Consider the following 19238-nt stretch of genomic DNA (forward strand, 5'->3'; position numbering starts at 1 on the left):
TGATTATGCCTAACACCTGAGGCCTCTGCCTATTTAAGAGCTGCTGGTGAAACTTCAGGGTGCGTCTCAATCAGCTCCCTAATTCAGTTGTCAGGGCACTGATCAGGGTTTCAACCCATTGACTTATGTCCTGATCAGTGCCCTGACTAGTGAACTAGGGAGCTGATTGAGACGCAGGGTCAGTTTTTGGTGGAGAAGCCTACCTCAGGAAACCTGTTGTTTGTGACATTGAAGTTTGTGTTCCTGGTTTCTTTTGTACAGGATGGTGAGTTTTGTTTGTCTAGTTATATTAGGTTAGCGGGAAAGCATAGGTAAGGAAGCTGACCCGGAAGATTGCTTGTGTATTTTCTTTTGTTTCTCGGGAGTTAAGAAAGCATTAACTCTGAGTTGTAGTTTAGATTAGTTAGTTAGCTCACCAGTCCTTACTTTAAGTTTTGTATGTTTGTTTGTTTTGTTAATTTGTAAATAAATAATCTTTTAACTACCATGGCCTTTGCGATTTTTGGGTTTATATACCTTTGTGAATGGCTCTTATGTTGGTCCCTATTTTGGGTCGTAACAATAAATCATCCTGGACATCGCTGCTGCCATTATCGTGAGAATGTCTTTGTTTTCCTGCATATTAAAGTGTGTATATTCACACCAAGTGCAAAAATAGCGTGCTTTGTTGGCATGTGCTATTTGTAATTGCTCCGACGAACAATGCCTGGTTGTGCCAAACAACATTTTTTTTTAAAATGCTTGTGGTTTAATGTCTTCAGTGGTGCAATCAGTAAAGCCTATGGCTAATGGATCATTGTTTTGACGTGATCAACACAGGTTCGAATCTGGCTTTTGCAGCGCTCACTTTTCTCTTTTCTCATCACAAATCCCATCAGAAAGGCATTTACTTTCTATAAAAATTAAGAAAAAAAAGTACCAAACAAATTGTTTAATAATAATAATAAAAGCATCTATTGGGAAGGGTTATGCCCTTACAAAAAAAACCACATGAACTTCACATGTGAAAAAACACATGTGGCCACATGTGACTAAATGTACATGTGAATTTTCACATGTGAAATTTAACATGTAAAAACATGTTAGAAGCACACGTGGATCACATGTGAACACATGCACATGTGGAATTTAACATGGTAAAAGCACATGTGAAATATGTGGATCACATGTGTTTTACATGGGAAATAGGAAACCTATTACAGCATGTGCAAATATATTCCAACATTGACGTTCATGTGATGACGTTAATTTTCACATGTGGTGACATGTTCACATGTGTCAATCTTCACGTGATGACATTCACATGTGTTAAAATCTTCACATGTGCTGACATTCACATGTGTTAAAAACACATGGTGACATTCACATGTGTTAAAATCTTCACGTGCTAAAATCTTCACGTGCTGACATTCACATGTGTTAAAACACATATGGTGACATTCACATGTGTTAAAATCTTTACATGTGCTGACATTCACGTGTTAAAATCACATATGGTGACATTCACATGTGCTGACATGTTCACATGTGGTGAATGTTGTTCACATATGGTGAATGTTATTCACATGTGGTAAATGTTGTTCACATGTGGTGAAATGTTGTTCACATGTGATCATAGAAGGTCACATGTGATCATATGTGAAATTCATGTGGTTTTTCTGTAAGGGTGGTAGGGAGGACTTTTTGTGTTTCTTTAAGGCAGCATCCATTTAATAATTGAAATGAAAATAATTTACACTCTGTTATTATTGCATCCTGTTAATGTACAACAACTGAGGTACAAATAGTATGTATCTGTCAATATAAAGTATAAATTACATGTAATTGTTATTTACATATTGCAAAAGAGCTGCTTCTTTTATATGGTGTAAATAGAATAATAACTTTCACCTTGTAAATAGCTTCTACAGCTATTGCACTTAGTGTAAATATCATCTATAGCTAAGAAAATGTTATTTTCACTGAGTGTAAATACAATCTAGTTGCTCTTAACACTTGGTGCAAATAGCCGCTGCCCAAAATGATCCACTGACTAACAGTCTGCGACTCACTCTGAGACAGTTGTTTTTGAGTCTACTATTAATATACATGCTTGACCATTTAAAGGATATAGTTTGAAGTTTTAAGCCAGCTTTATTCCAAATCAAGTAAGAGAAGATTTGATGCTTATTTTGGACTTTTGATTTGTCCTACGTCAAAGGAAGACTCATCCGTTTCGTTTCCTTAGTGATACTAATGAGACTGTTGTTCGTTTTCTCCCCCCCACTTGTCTTTCTTTCTCTCTGTCTCTGCATGTCAGCCAAAGCTCAGTCCCTGTCCTCTCCAAGCCTTTAATAGTATCACACACACACACACACACACACACACACACACACACACACACACACACACACACACACACACACACACTCATTAGGTCTGCAAAGGTGTAAAATCCAGAGTGACAGTCACAGGCCCTTAACCAAACAATTGCTTCTGCTGCAGCTCTAGGACTGCTATGCCAGCTGTTTTAATTAAATAAATTGGTTTTAATACTTAGTTAATTATAGTTATAATACACCATTTTAAATATTTTTGTTAAAAATATGCATGTTGATCATGTATGAAGCTCCTGCTCCTCAAAATCTTTCAACTTCACCTGCAAACACTAGCGCAAACCCCGCCTAGGGCTGATTTTAAAGATTCTTTTAGTCATGACAATCACAGTGCCTACACAATTAGCATTAGTAGGACATCCTGATACACCATTACTGTTTGTTGCAGCCATTCATGATATTTCTAAACTTTGTACTTCATAAAGTCTGAACGTTTCTTGTGTGTATGATTGAGTTCCGATCAAGGGTTTGCACTTAACTGGTTTGGATGGGGGAAAATCATACAATTTACCTTATCAAACAACTAAACCAGCTGATCAAGGTCTTCCCTGCTTGAAAAATCCAGCACAGACCAGCATGAATTCCAAATCGGTCCAGGCTGGTTTACGCTGGTTAGAGCTGGTATCGCTGGTCTAGCTGGTGGACCACCATAGTCATGAAGTTCTCAAGCTATGCTGAACTGGTGTAGCTGGTCCACCAGCATTCCCACAGTGATAACCAGCAAGCCAGCATCCCATGCTGGTCCCTGCATTTAAAACATACCTTATGCTGGTGGAGTTTTCAGCAGGGTTTAGACTTATTTGAAAGTTACTGACAGGTTTGTAAAAGCCAGGTTGTAAATGTGTAAATATTCGAGTAATATATTGTTCTAGTGAATAAATAATTTAAGTACGTTATCTAGGAAGATTTTAGAGTTTGTGCTTTTGCCTTCCATGATGGACCAACAAATTTGCCGTTGAATTTGTGAACTCACCTTCTGAAAGATTTCAGTCTAGACACTCAGTGATAAGATCATAAGAGATCAACAGAGGAAAATATGTTGCTATTTATGTTATTGTGTGTGTGTGTGTTGTGTGTGTGTGTGTGTGTGTGTGTGTGTGTGTGTGTGTGTGTGTGTGTGGGTAGGTGCTTGTCTGCTGGGAGATTATGGTTAACTCAAGTGGGTGTACCAAGAGCAGAGCCAATTGATCTGTCTGCTGTTAACAAACCATCCACACACACACACACAACACACACACACACACACACACACACACACACACACACACACACACACACACACACACACACACAGTCACACACACACACAGTCACACACAAACACTCACTCATGTGTATGCACTCAGAGCAGGAGTGGGTATAGGCATAGTTAGCCTGATAGTTTAAGAGGATGAGAAAGTAAGAATTGTAATGCATGTGTTTAGACTACTGATATTATATATCAGTATTGTAGAATCAAGTGTGTGTGATGCATCATTTTCTTGTAATTGTGCCTCTGTGTGGCATAAAAGTGTCTCTCCTAAACACACTGTCTACTACTGTCCACAAGTTTCGGGCCAGTGTTTTTGCATCATGTTTTACTGTTTTTACTGTAATATTGTAAATTAACTGTTTTCTGTTTGAATATATTTTAAAATATAATTTGTTCTTGTGATGGCAAAGCTGAATTTTCAGCATTATTACTCCAGTCTTCAGTGTGACATCCTTCAGAAATCATTCTAATATGACGATTTGGTGCTCAAGAAACATTTATTATGATGTTGAAAAGTTGGGCTGCTTAACATTTTTGTGAAAACCATTAAACATTTTTTAGGATTCGTTGATGAACAGTGTTTATTTGAGATTTATTTTAAATGTTACATATTTGAAACAAATGTTCCTACTTGCTCAGTTCAATGCACCCTTGGTGAATAAAAGTTTTAAGTATTAAGAATTTATTTTTTAAAAATCTTACTGACCCCGAACTTCTAAATGTGAATAAGCATTTTAATTGCAGCTGCTGTAAACACCTAGCCATAATAGTTTGCTTAATGCACATGTACTCAAGCAGACTCAATGACTCTCTCTCTCTCTCCTCTCTCTCTCTCTCTCTCTCTCTCTCTCTCTCTCTCTCTCTCTCTCTCTCTCTCTCTCTCTCTCTCTCTCTCTCTCTCTCTCTCTCTCTCTCTCTCTCTCTCTCTCTCTCTCTCTCTCTCTCTCTCTCTCTCTCTCTCTCTCCTCTACTAGCATACACACACACACCCTCTCCCTTTGAATGTGTCTCTCTCGTATGTTCTCTCTCTTTGGCAATGACGATGCTGTCTGTTTGAGAGAAGAGTAGGGAGCCACCAATCGGGAAGCAGAGAAAATGGGATGTTGTAATCCAGATCAGAGTAAAATGGCCTAATCAAATGGATGTGTTTCCTGTTCCAAGTTGTTTTATGAGGCACAGGGAGTCACACTGTGTGCATATTTTTTATACAGAATTGACTTTTGTATAAAAGAATTTAAGAATTTAGAATTGAGAATTTACTCTTCAGCATATGTTTCGTAAACTGTTGGGAAAATCATTTGATGCGTAATAGAGAAAATAACTAATTTTTGAAAATGTGCTCATTGCAACTCATAGAATTCTGTGAATGTCCATTTAGAGGAAGAAAAATAACTGAAAAAAGAGAAGAGACGAGCAGACACACAACTGATTCCAGCCACAGCCTTAGTTGAATTCAACTGAAGATAAAAGAAGACATCAAATGTCTCAAGATCTCAACGGAGGATGATTAAACAGCTCCACAAAAAGCATTACCAGCTTCACTTCTTACAAACCAGTTTGACTTTATTTTTTTGTCATATGTCTATGAAATATTTTAACAGTTCTTGTTGATGTTTTACTGAAAATATTTTATTTGAGTCACTATTATGGTGATCAGTGTTTGTGTTTTTAAATTAACATAAAAAAATTACATCCATATATTTTGCAAACTAAAATAACCAACCACAGCTGGTAGTTTTTACAATAAATTTACATTCAGTGCCATAAAACCTAAACTATTGCTACTATTTTTTTTATGGTAAATTATATGGTAAAAAAAAACATTCATCACCATTACTTTTTAAATGATCAAATGCCATTAAATCAGCAAGTTTTGGTTTTCAGTTAAATCAATTAAAAAGTTTTTAAAAATTCATGATGATTCAGTTCAAATTTTGATAGCAAGTAGAGACAATGTTCAGAAACTTGTATGATTGCATTCATTTGATTTTTTCATAAGAATTCTAAATGTATCATAGGCACGAAAGTGAATAATTAAAAACTTGTAATTGTCACTATTATTTCTTGAATTACATCAAATGAAATTGTTAATAACTAGAGGTGCATTAGGGTGTAAATATATACTAGAATCTAAAGACCTTTACGGATTTAAATAATGCGATGCTTAGAGCTAAGTAAGTGATGATAAATGATAGTTTGTATGTTGCAAGACCACACATTTATATTGGAGGAAATAGCTTAAGAATCAGCCCTTGAAAAAAAAAAAAATGACCAGTGGGGTATGTCACATTATTGGGGTTACAGACCTGGTACTTTGTCAGATATGAGATACAATATTAAACCTTCTTGAATCTTTAAACTTGCATTAAACTCTTCAAATGGAATTGCAATTAAAAATAAAACTTTTCCTGAACTCTCAAGGACAGTTTCAGCCGTTTCTCAGTTTCCTGAGAATTTCAATGCAGTATGCACTCATGCACATTTAGACAGGGTGGAATCATTGACGTGTATGTGAGTTTTACACTGACTTTCATAGGGAAGAATGTTTGCAGTGTGAGCATAGTGTATTGCATATTCAGCGTGTCGATTGTGTGTGATTTGCCTCTCAGTGGAGTGTTGGCCGTTCACATGCTGCACTACTTATTTGACTGTGACCCTGTCTGGCCTATTTGTGCATATAGACAAATGTCTGTGCATGTGGGCGCCGGACGGGATATGTGTAAATGCACACATTGCAGTACAGTAAAAAGTACAGAAATAGAGTACTTTGATGTTTTTTTTAAACGTGCAGTAAAAAAAAAAAAAAAAGGATATCCCATGGAACCTGTTCAGTGATGTTTTCATATGGAGAATAGAGAAAAATACAGAAAGAACAGAGACTCTTGAGAAAACAAAATAAAACTAAGTGATGATCCGGTTCTAGTGATACTATTATCTTTACAGTCTATTCAGTTTACTTTGAAAATTGTTCAAGTGTGTGTGTATCTGAGTCTTTTCTCACTGTGTCCTGTCTGTAGACTAAACTGAAAGTGGTTTGGTGCCTCTGTGACTGTGTTATCCTCTGGTATGCTGTTTGTTATAACATTGAGATGATCTGGCACCAGTGTCCTCCAATGACCAAGACACCTTAAATCTGAAGGCAACTCTGAGAAAACACATGATTTTGTGTTCGCTGCCTTGAGATTTTAAATAGTCATACATTATGACTATATATATATATATATATATATATATATATATATATATATATATATATATATATATATATATATATATATATATATATATATATATATATATATGAAAATGTAAAAACACTGAATGTTTTCAGTAAGGGTTAGGTTTAAGGGATAGAATTCAAAATTTGTACAGTATACAGGTCCCTTCTCAGAAAATTAGCATATGTGATAAAAGTTCATTATTTTCCATAATGTAATGATAAAAATTAAACTTTCATATATTTTAGATTCATTGCACACCAGCTGAAATATTTCAGGTCTTTTATTGTTTTAATACTGATGATTTTGGCATACAGCTCATCTAAAAAAAATTGCATATTTAATCCGACCAATAAAGGAAAAGTGTTTTTAATACAAAAAAAGTCAACCTTCAAATAATTTTGTTCAGTTATGCACCCAATACTTGGTCGGGAATCCTTTTGCAGAAATGACTGCTTCAATGCGGCGTGGCATGGAGGCGATCAGCCTGTGGCACTGCTGAGGTGTTATGGAGGCCCAGGATGCTTCGATAGCGGCCTTAAGCTCATCCAGAGTGTTGGGTCTTGCGTCTCTCAACTTTCTCTTCACAATATCCCACAGATTCTCTATGGGGTTCAGGTCAGGAGAGTTGGCAGGCCAGTTGAGCACAGTAATACCATGGTCAGTAAACCATTTACCAGTGGTTTTGGCACTGTGAGCAGGTGCCAGGTCGTGCTGAAAAACGAAATCTTCATCTCCATAAAGCTTTTCAGCAGATGGAAGCATGAAGTGCTCCAAAATCTCCTGATAGCTAGCTGCATTGACCCTGCCCTTGATAAAACACAGTGGACCAACACCAGCAGCTGACATGGCACCCCAGACCATCACTGACTGTGGGTACTTGACACTGGACTTCAGGCATTTTGGCATTTCCTTCTCCCCAGTTTTCCTCCAGACTCTGGCACCTCGATTTCCGAATGACATGCAAAATTTGCTTTCATCCGAAAAAAGTACTTTGGACCACTGAGCAACAGTCCAGTGCTGCTTCTCTGTAGCCCAAAAGTGACTTGATTTGGGGAATAAGGCACCTGTAGCCCATTACTCCAGTCCAGACTCAGTCCACTGCTTCCGCAGGTCCCCCAAGGTCTGGAATCGGTCCTTCTCCACAATCTTCCTCAGGGTCCGGTCACCTCTTCTCGTTGTGCAGCGTTTTTTGCCACACTTTTTCCTTCCCACAGACTTCCCACTGAGGTGCCTTGATACATCACTCTGGGAACCGCCTATTAGTTCAGAAATTTCTTTCTGTGTCTTACGCTCTCGCTTGAGAGTGTCAATGATGGCCTTCTGGACAGCAGTCAGGTCGGCAGTCTTACCCATGATTGCGGTTTTGAGTAATGAACCAGGCTGAGAGTTTTTAAAAGCCTCAGGAATCTTTTGCAGGTGTTTAGAGTTAATTAGTTGATTCAGATGATTAGGTTAATAGCTCGTTTAGAGAACCTTTTCATTATATGCTAATTTTTTGAGATAGGAATTTTGGGTGTAGGAGCCATAGTTACTAGTTTATTTAATTTTTTATCAATTTTTTTATTTAAATATAATTTTGTTGTTGTATTATTAATTGTTTATTTCTTTGAGTGTGTGCCCTCTATAGGTGACGTAAATTTTTAAGAGGATAGGCCACCCCTGACAGGAGGGGGGTCTTTTGACCGTGCACATGGAGAAAGCCTGAAAGCGGCCTTGCAGTTGTTTGTTTGTTTTATGCTACAATGCATCTTTATTTTGATTTAATAAACCTCAGTTATCGTTAAGAAACATCAACACGCCTCTTGGGTTCAATTCATACTACTTTGCACGCGCCCGAAATATTGCATCATCACCTTTCACAGTGGCCAAGAAACAAGAGACAAAACTGGAAATTTGAAGCTTGTTTTGCCGCTACATTGGGTTTTCATGAGCTGTATGCCAAAATCATCAGTATTAAAACAATAAAAGACCTGAAATATTTCAGTTGGTGTGCAATGAATCTAAAATATGTGAAAGTTTATTTTTTATCATTACATTATGGAAAATAATGAATTTTTATCACATATTTATAGTTAAATTCATAGTTAATTTTTTGAGAAGGACCTATATATATATATATATATATATATATATATATATACAGGTCCTTCTCAAAAAATTAACTATGAATTTAACTATAAATATGTGATAAAAGTTCATTATATATATATATATATTTACTTCATTACATTATATATATATATATATATATATATATATATATATATATATATATATACTCACCTAAAGGATTACTAGGAACACCAGTTCAATTACTCATTAATGCAATTATCTAATCAACCAATCACATGGCAGTTGCTCCAATGCATTTAGGGGTGTGGTCCTGCTCAAGACCATCTCCTGAACTCCAAACTGAATGTGGGAAAGAAAGGTGATTTATGCAATTTTGAAGGTGGAGTGGTTGTTGGTGCCAGACGGGCCGGTCTGAGTATTTCACAATCTGCTCAGTTACTGGGATTTTTATGCACAACCATTTCTAGGCTTTACAAAGAATGGTGTGAAAAATTCCTTGTCGATTCTAGAGGTCAGAGAATGGGCCGACTGATTCAAGCTGATAGAAGAGCAACTTTGACTGAAATAACCACTCATTACAACTGAGGTATGCAGCAAAGCATTTGTGGGTTCTCCTGCTGTTGTAGCCCATCTGCCTCAAGGTTGTGCGTGTTGTGGCTTCACAAATGCTTTGCTGCATACCTCAGTTGTAACGGGTGGTTATTTCAGTCAAAGTTGCTCTTCTATTAGCTTGAATCAGTCGGCCAATTCTCCTCTGACCTCTAGAATCGACAAGGAATTTTTCACACCGTTCTTTGTATGTATATATATATATATATATTGGCAAAGCTGCATTTTCAGCAACATTACTCCAGTCTTCAGTGTCTCATGATCCTTCAGAAATCACTATAATATGCTGATTTTCTGCTCAAGAAACATTTATTATTATTCTCAATGTTGAAAACGGTGTTTTAATATTTTTGTAGAAAAAAAAAAAGGATCAGGATTCTTTGATGAATATAAACTGTTTGAAATATAGTAGAAATCTGTTGTTGTATTATAATTGTCTTTACTGTCCGTTTTAATCAGTGCATCCTTGCTGAATAAAAGCATTAGTTTCTTAGAAAACAAATCTTGACCCCAAACTTTTGAACAGTAGTATATAATGGTAGTAGTATGTTTATTTTTATTGATTTGTTTATTGCTTATCTACAATGAATGTTATATTTGCATTTTTTATGTAAGGTCATTGATAATTATGTTTCCTCAACAAAGCAGTATATATATATATATATATATATATATATATATATATATATATATATATATATATATATATATACACACACATTTATGGTGCTTAATCGAGTATCTCTTTTTCTTTTTTGCAGATTGTTAATATGCTCCTGCATTCAGTCCAGTCAGCACTTGTCCTTCCTGCGTGAATGCGTTTGTCTGTCTGTACACCTGATGTGATCTGAAAAACGGTGCGTTAACCCACATCCCTCAGCAGTGGACACTCAACTGCCCTTGCCTCATAACAACATTTACTCTCATTAGTTGCCATTGGTTCAGTCAAAATAAAATTTGTGCCAAAAGACTAATGGTCATTTCCGTCAGAGATCACTGAAATGGACGTGTCCTTCAATCACTTATGAAGGGCCACTGCCAACCAGGAGCCAATGATAAATTCCTTTTTTCCTTTACCACAAACTTTAAATCATTCTAAGAGAGATGTTAAATAGTATAATGATAGATGAAAAATATATAGCAGACATAATATTACTGAGAATAAATTCTATCTATCTATCTATCTATCTATCTATCTATCTATCTATCTATCTATCTATCTATCTATCTATCTATCTATCTATCTATCTATCTATCTATCTATCTATCTATCTATCAATACAACGTTTTTTATAAAAGTGCCTCATTTTTGATTGTAGCCATTTTTACACAGGTTTCAATGTGCTTTGTAAAAGAAAAATGCTTTATATATTTTTTTTTTCGTTTGTTTGTTTTGCTTTTCCATTCCTTTGTGTTCGCTATGCTGAACAAAGCTGAAAAACAGTTACAGTATAAGAGAGTGAAGAAAAACTATTGGAGATGGAAGAGCTTTATTTGCTATGGTTTGTGTATTCAGATTGCCTTACTGTGCTGTATTTGTGTACGTGTGTGTGTGTGTGTGTGTGTGTGTGTGTGTAATCAGTCATCCCAGCCTCAGCCATACTGCGCCTCAGTTCACACACACGCAAAAAAAAGATTTGGACACACACACACGCACGCACGCACACACACCACAGATTGCATAGCACTATGTGATTTAAATTTTAGTGAATGCATCTGCTCCTCAACACAGATAAACACTTACACATTTATATCATCCATATTTACTTCTATTAATCTGGGTACGATGGCATCAGATGGCTGGGAGAACAAAATATGATGACTGATATGGGAGTTTGATCAATATATCTGAAACTGCTTTTGTGTGTGTGTGTGTGTGTGTCCATTGTCCTTATTCATATGACCAGGTAGTGTATTACTGTAGTATTTATCATCCCCAGTTTACTACCATCACACACTTACATTAAGATTTCAAACTGTGCCTCTCTCAAATGCAGCTCTGTTATTATTAGTAGACTGAACTGCTATATAAATTTAACATACACACACACCAAACAGTAGATACCCATCAAAGTTCTCTGTCTGACATGTTAACTATACTACATATACAATACTGTTTTACACTTTTTTACAGTTCTGCGACTTACTTTTTACACACACATACACTAGCCCTGTAATAGTGCACGTGCTCTAGTGTTCTTTTGATTGTTTTGTTCAGTTACAAGGGAACAGGGTCTTTTCATACCATCTGGACAGTGGTGCCTGTCTTAACGTAGCATGTTTATATATATATATATATATATATATATATATATATATATATATATATATATATATATATATATATATATATATATATATATATACACACACATACACAGTGAGGTAAATAGGTATTTGAAAACCCTGCTGTTTTGCAAGTTAGCCAACTTAGACATCATGGAGGGGTCTGAAATGGTCATCGTAGATCCACTGCGAGAGACATAATCTAAAAAAGAAAATCCAGAAATCACAATGTATGATTTTTTAACTATTTATTTGTATGATACAGCTACAAATAAGTATTTGAACCTGAGAAAATCAATGTTAATATTTGGTACAGTAGCCTTTGTTTGCAATTACAGAGGTCAAACGTTTCCTGTAGTTTTTCACCAGGTTTGCACACACTGCAGGACGGATTTTGGCCCACTCCTCCACTCAGATCTTCTCTAGATCAGTCAGGTTTCTGGCCTGTCGCTGAGAAACACTGAGTTGAGCTTCCTCCAAGAATTCTCTATTGGGTTTAGGTCTGGAGACTGGCTAGGGCACGCCAGAACCTTGATATGATTCTTACAGAGCCACTCCACATATTCAATGCTCTAACTGAGGGAAGGAGGTTGTTCCCCAAAATCTCGCAATACATGGCCACAGTCATCCTCTGTGCAGTGCAGTCGCCCTATCCCATGTGCAGAAAAACACCTCCAAAATATCACTGAGACCCCACGAGGTGAGATCTTTCATGGAGCCCCAGTCCGAGGGAGATTGACAGTCATGTTTTGCTTCTTCCATTTTCTAATGGAAACAGTGGACCTTGTTTCACCAAGCTGCTTGGCAATTTCCCCGTAGCCCTTTCCAGCCTTGTGGAGGTGTACAATTTTGTCTCTAGTGTCTTTGGACAGCTCTTTGGTCTTGGCCATGTTAGTAGTTGGATTCTTACCGATTGTATGGGGTGGACAGGTGTCTTTATGCAGCTAACGACCTCAAACAGGTGCATCTAATTTAGGATAATAAATGGAGTGGAGGTGGACATTTTAAACGCAGACTAACAGGTCTTTGAGGGTCAGAATTCTAGCTGATAAACTGGTGTTCAAATACTTATTTGCAGCTGTATCATACAAATAAATAGTTAAAAAATTATATATTGTGATTTCTGGATTATTATTTTTTAGATTATGTCTCTCACAGTGGACATGCACCTACAATGACAATTTCAGACCCCTCCATGTTTTCCAAGTGGGAGAACTTGCAAAAAAGCAGGGTGTTCAAATACTTATTTTCCATTTTCCTCACTATATATATGTGTGTGTGTGTGTGTGTGTGTGTGTGTGTGTGTGTGTGTGTGTGTGTGTGTGTGTGTGTGTGTGTGTGTGTGTGTGTGTGTGGAAATGATCCTGTTTTAGTGCCAAATTCCTAACTAACTATTGTTCAAGCACTGAGGAAAATACGCGAAACATGCTTTTTAATACCAGATTTTTAGTAACCAATAATTTTCTCTTTTGCCTGCACAATCTGCATATTTTTTATCACTTGTTTGCTAATGTAAACTCATATCTCACATAGTACAGAACAGCTGCCTTCAGTTACCAGGAATCAAAACATGAAGCCTTATAGTGCTTATGAATGCCTTTTCTATCATGTACAAATAAAAGCCTCCTTAGGTTATGCTTATTATATACAGGTTCATTTATACGTGAGACGTGACATTCAGTGCAGTGTTTCTAATTGTTAAATAGAGGTGACATTTCCTTACAGTGTTAATATTCATCATCCACATCACTTATACAGTGGTTGTCAATGATTACAGATAACATGCATACCTCTCACCTGAAATGTTCACATACTTCAAAATATGTACTAAGGATTAAAACAGAACAACAACAGGTGGTGATTATAATGTGAGGTGGGCTTAATAACGTCCCCTTAAGAGTTTAAACCTCTGTGTTTACGTCTAATCCTGAGCAGGACATATGCCTTTTTAAATCCACCTCATGGCTAGACCATTACAAAAACAAAGAACGCATCAAACTGTGTTTGTGTGTGCGTGTTTGTCTGTTTCTGTCGGTCCAGTCCAACTGCAAAGTGTGTTTGGCTATTCTGTTTTACTCCATGTATTTTCTTTCCGATATTTTGATTGCCTTATTGTCTTTATTATGTCTTATTTAAAACACGGCAGCTGTAAAAGATGCTTTTTATTCTAGATCAGTGGGAAGTTTCAAGATTCTGCATTCTAGCAGTGGGATTTTTTTCTTTCTTCAGACTGACAATTTTATAGAGTGGTTTGGTGTATAAAATTGTATGTCCCTGCAAACTTTCTTTCCAGAAAACATTAACATGGTATTAAGTGATGTAGAAATACAGCCAAGGTCATATGTATACTGTAGGTAAGGACTATCTATAAAGTCTAGAAAAAAGAAACTAAAAAAGAAAGAAAAAGTAATCCTTTATTGTCTATAATAATACCTGCAAGTTATTGGGAAAAAGGGTCTGATATGCACAATCAGGGGTATGTGTAAAGTTACAACGTTGATCTGTTTTTCTGTATATCTATGAAAAATTAAATGACAATTGTGTATAAAGGGGTTTTAATAAGAGAGTTATTAGGCTGTGGGCTACTGTATAGTTCTGTGAATAAGGGGAAATACTGGGCTCGGGTGGGCATGGGAGACTGTATGGTATGGATATAGTAGAAATGTCTGTTAAATTCAGAAATTCCTCAATGATTATTGCCTGTGATTAAGACAATGTCACTCCAATTTATGGAAAAATGAAAAAAGAATGAGAGAACTGAAATAAGTGTCCCGTGTCTTTTTTTATTATCAGATTGTCGTCCATATTGAAAAAGGTTCGTGTGTGTGCGCGCGCGCGAGAGCATGTGCTTGTGTGGCTGAAGTCTAGACAGACACCAGCCTCTGAAATGACTTTCAAGGATAAACCACCTGCCAATACGCATGTTCATAATAGGTATGAGTGTGAACGTGAGCGCGCGTGCGTGCGCGTTTGTGGACATACAAGCAAGGTCCGCGTTTCAGAGACTCGAGGCGGCCATTACCCCATGAAAAAACCAACAACAACATTATCCCTTGCACGGAAAGACAGGAACGTTCACATGCGTTCAGGAAGTCTGTGTGCCAATGTAAGGCCTATGAGGACACCGCGTGGATAGTGTGGAGAAAAACATCAACTGTTTTTCTTTTCAATAGAATCTAAATGCCGCAACGACATGTGACAGTCTCAGATGTGTGATATTCAGGGATTTACGCATTACAAGTAACTCGAGTTATGTCTACGTTTTAGAAAACCTACTTTTAATAAATTAATAAAGCAATGCATTTTAAATTTACTGAGTTAATTTTTTACCATTTATTAACTGACTCTCCTGACCCCATGATACATCGAGAGTAAGTGTGTGCGCTTTCTAAAGTAGTAGTTCTTGACTAAATGTGAGCATGCCAAAAAACAACAACAACAAAAAAACAGTAGGCCTATTCAGTTTTCCTATATTCAGTAAAAACAGTGAAACGGAAGCTGTAGCCTACGCAACTTCCCAAAAAATTGTAGCAGCCTATGCAAACCTGCAAATAATTAAACGGTTAAATAATACAATTATACTTTATGTATTTCATTTCACTTTATTAAAGAGAGATAGGGGCTTGGCCTCTATTGTGTCTGTTAGTTTTCTTATTATTCTCTCTCCCCAAAGGGAGTCTATTGCAGTCCTGAGAAATGTAAGTAGTAAAATTATTACATTTGGCACACTTAGTGATGGTAATGAATAGTAATCTGACCAACTTTGGGTTCTCTGTGACCAGCTCTATAGTGCCACCACCAGTTAAAAAATTCAGTTGAAAAGGTTGTAACTTTTATAAATTGTAATAAACAGTCAATAAACTATTTTTTATTCATCTTTGTTTAAAAGTTATGATGATGTGAACTTAAATATGTTGACCCAAATTGGTTCAGACAGAGGCTGTATCACCAAACTTTGATCAGTCAAAATGAAAATTGGTATTATTTATCAGAACCATGATCTGATGGGACATGAAACAGTTGGGAACACTGCCTCCTTCAGCTCATGAGATATCAAAATTGTCAGTTTGTCAGAAAATCATGTCTATATACCTTTGTGTCAATGCAAATCTGAGGAATATGCAATATATTTGACATATCGGCACAAAATCAGGTACGGATTATTGACAGCATGCCCTGAAGGTGGGAAGTTTGAACACAGCGCACCGGTGTTCCAGAGATATAAAGATTTTTTGGGGAAAAAATACATTTCTTCTGATGATATGGTTAACATGCAAAGTATTGCTCAACCAATCATCTAAGTAAGTTGAGCACATGGATGCCCTAGAGAGTCACAAAGGAGCAAGAACAGCATCCATGCACTTGGTGAATGTGTGTGGGGATAGAGCTAAGCCAAAAGGGAAGAACTCAATATTGTTATGCTTCATCCATGAAATCGAACCTGAGAAACTTTAGGGTAAGCATCTGTCTCTCCTGGGATGACTCCTGGTATCTGTCAATGATAGTGTTGATTGCGTTGTCGAATAGGCCAGAAGGTGAGATTGGGGAGTTCTGGAGGAGAGCCTTGAGCACCATAGAGTATACTCAAGTGGCCCTTGTGCCCTGTGAAGATTCAGAAAGAGCGGGAGATGGTAGTGAGGAGGTTGCTCCCGGTCAGTTGATATAGCAGTCATTTAGTTTAGACTGTTTCAGGATTCAGAATGAGGTCCAAAGAGTCGGTATAAAGGGCGAGAGAAAGGGCTCAACCACCCATCTCCAGCTCCTCATCTGCTAATTCTACCTGCAAGTCCCATGGCCCACATGATTCATTTGAATACATACAGTCTTGTTCAAAATAATAGCAGTACAATGTGACTAACCAGAATAATCAAGGTTTTTAGTATATTTTTTATTGCTACGTGGCAAACAAGTTACCAGTAGGTTCAGTAGATTGTCAGAAAACAAACAAGACCCAGCATTCATGATATACACGCTCTTAAGGCTGTGCAATTGGGCAATTAGTTGAAAGGGGTGTGTTCAAAAAAATAGCAGTGTTTACCTTTGACTGTACAAACTCAAAACTATTTTGTACATTTTTTTTCTTCTGGGATTTAGCAATCCTGTGAATCACTAAACTAATATTTAGTTGTATGACCACAGTTTTTTAAAACTGCTTGACATCTGTGTGGCATGGAGTCAACCAACTTGTGGCACCTCTCAGCTGTTATTCCACTCCATGATTCTTTAACAACATTCCACAATTCATTCACATTTCTTGGTTTTGCTTCAGAAACAGCATTTTTGATATCACCCTACAAGTTCTTAATTGGATTAAGGTCTGGAGATTGGGCTGGCCACTCCATAACATTAATTTTGTTGGTTTGGAACCAAGACTTTGCCCGTTTACTAGTGTCTTTTGGGTCATTGTCTTGTTGAAACAACCATTTCAAGGGCATGTCCTCTTCAGCATAGGGCAACATGACCTCTTCAAGTATTTTAACATATGCAAACTGATCCATGATCCCTGGTATGCGATAAATAGGCCCAACACCATAGTAGGAGAAACATGCCCATATCATGATGCTTGCACCTCCATGCTTCACTGTCTTCACTGTGTACTGTGGCTTGAATTCAGAGTTTGGGGGTCGTCTCACAAACTGCCTGTGGCCCTTGGACCCAAAAAGAACAATTTTACTCTCATCAGTCCACAAAATGTTCCTCCATTTCTCCTTAGGCCAGTTGATGTGTTCCTTGGCAAATTGTAACCTCTTCTGCACATGCCTTTTTTTTAACAGAGGGACTTTGCAGGGGATTCTTGAAAATAGATTAGCTTCACACAGACGTCTTCTAACTGTCACAGTACTTACAGGTAACTCCAGACGGTCTTTGATCATCCTGGAGGTGATCATTGGCTGAGCCTTTGCCATTCTGGTTATTCTTCTATCCATTTTGATGGTTGTCTTCCGTTTTCTTCCACGTCTCTCTGGTTTTGCTCTCCATTTTAAGGCATTGGAGATCATTTTAGCTGAACAGCCTATCATTTTTTGCACCTCTTTATAGGTTTTCCCCTCTCTAATCAACTTTTTAATCAAAGTACGCTGTTCTTCTGAACAATGTCTTGAACGACCCATTTTCCTCAGCTTTCAAATGCATGTTCAACAAGTGTTGGCTTCATCCTTAAATAGGGGCCACCTGATTCACACCTGTTTCTTCACAAAATTGATGACCTCAGTGATTGAATGCCACACTGCTATTTTTTTGAACACACCCCTTTCAACTAATTCAACTAATTGCCCAATTGCACAGCCTTAAGAGCGTGCATATCATGAATGCTTGGTCTCATTTGTTTTCTGAGAATCTACTGAACCTACTGGTAACTTGTTTGCCACGTGGCAATAAAAAATATACTAAAAACCTTGATTATTTTGGTTAGTCACATCGTACTGCTATTATTTTGAACAAGACCTTAGATCCATACAATAAACTGTCAAAAATATAATGTGTAACCTTATATACATTAAATCAAGTCAAGTCACATGCATTTATATTAATAGCCCTATGAAGGTTATCTAGCTTTCTTTCTTACTTGTTGTCTGGTTAATTTGGTTTGTGTCACTTCAAATATGACTTTGACATTTTAAACACTTTCACTTTTGCATTCTGCCAAAGCATTCACTGGGCGGTTTCAGCATTTAGTTGTGATATTTTGCCCTTAAAGATTTTATGAGCAACAACATTCAACAGAACAAACGTAGGGAAAATGTAACGAATATGACAATTTGTATGCAAACAAGGTGGGTTACAATCTGTCAGAATCGTGTCTGTCCCAAATCGTATAATGTTGAAATTAGTATTCTAAGGATACCAGGATGGTCTACCTTTTTCCTGTTAGAATCCAAAGTGCAGATCCATACCAGAGATTGATTGTGTAGCGACTCAGGCGAATCAAACACACAATCGCCAGTTACATTTAACAAATATGTTTTGAATGCTTTGTGCTTAGGAACAGACCTTCCCCCAACACAACAGAGAAAGATTCTTCGTTACCCTGGAAACCATCTGATAAGATGTTTTATGGCCCAAAAGAATTTGGCCACAGAAAAGTGTCTTAGACACAAAGACTTTAAGACACGAGGCTTGTAAAACACACGCGTTTGCCTCAAATTATAGACAACCATCTATAAATGAACATGCACCCCAGGACATTATATGTAAACACATAACTGTCTTGTAAAATGTTTCTTCTGTATGGTATTTTGCATCTTTTTGTCTTTGTCTTAACAAATTACTAGTTCAGATAACCTCATATATGTCATGTCTCCTATCAAATTAATGCTCACTTCACGACTTACACTTCCATGTATATCACTTATTCAGAAAATGCAGTGTGTGTTTGTTGCATTAATTAGAGTATGAATGGTCAGAGACCCACTGAGTCGAGCT

At 37.0% G+C, this 19238-nt stretch overlaps 1 protein-coding gene across 2 annotated transcripts in view; it reads left to right on the plus strand.

The window, feature by feature from the left end:
- si:ch211-284e13.4 (insulin receptor substrate 1-B) overlaps positions 1 to 11801 on the plus strand; it is a 28934-nt gene extending 17133 nt beyond the window's left edge. For both annotated transcript variants that reach the window (XM_067438467.1, XM_067438465.1), the window contains exon 3: positions 10292 to 11801. In XM_067438467.1, the coding sequence (XP_067294568.1) occupies positions 10292 to 10299 (8 nt within the window). In that variant the 3' untranslated portion in view covers positions 10300 to 11801. The remainder of the gene's footprint in view (positions 1 to 10291) is intronic.
- The last annotated feature ends 7437 nt before the right edge of the window (positions 11802 to 19238 follow it).

The sequence above is a fragment of the Pseudorasbora parva genome, chromosome 3, assembly GCF_024679245.1.
Source record: "Pseudorasbora parva isolate DD20220531a chromosome 3, ASM2467924v1, whole genome shotgun sequence".
NCBI classification, from domain to species: Eukaryota; Metazoa; Chordata; class Actinopteri; order Cypriniformes; family Gobionidae; genus Pseudorasbora; species Pseudorasbora parva.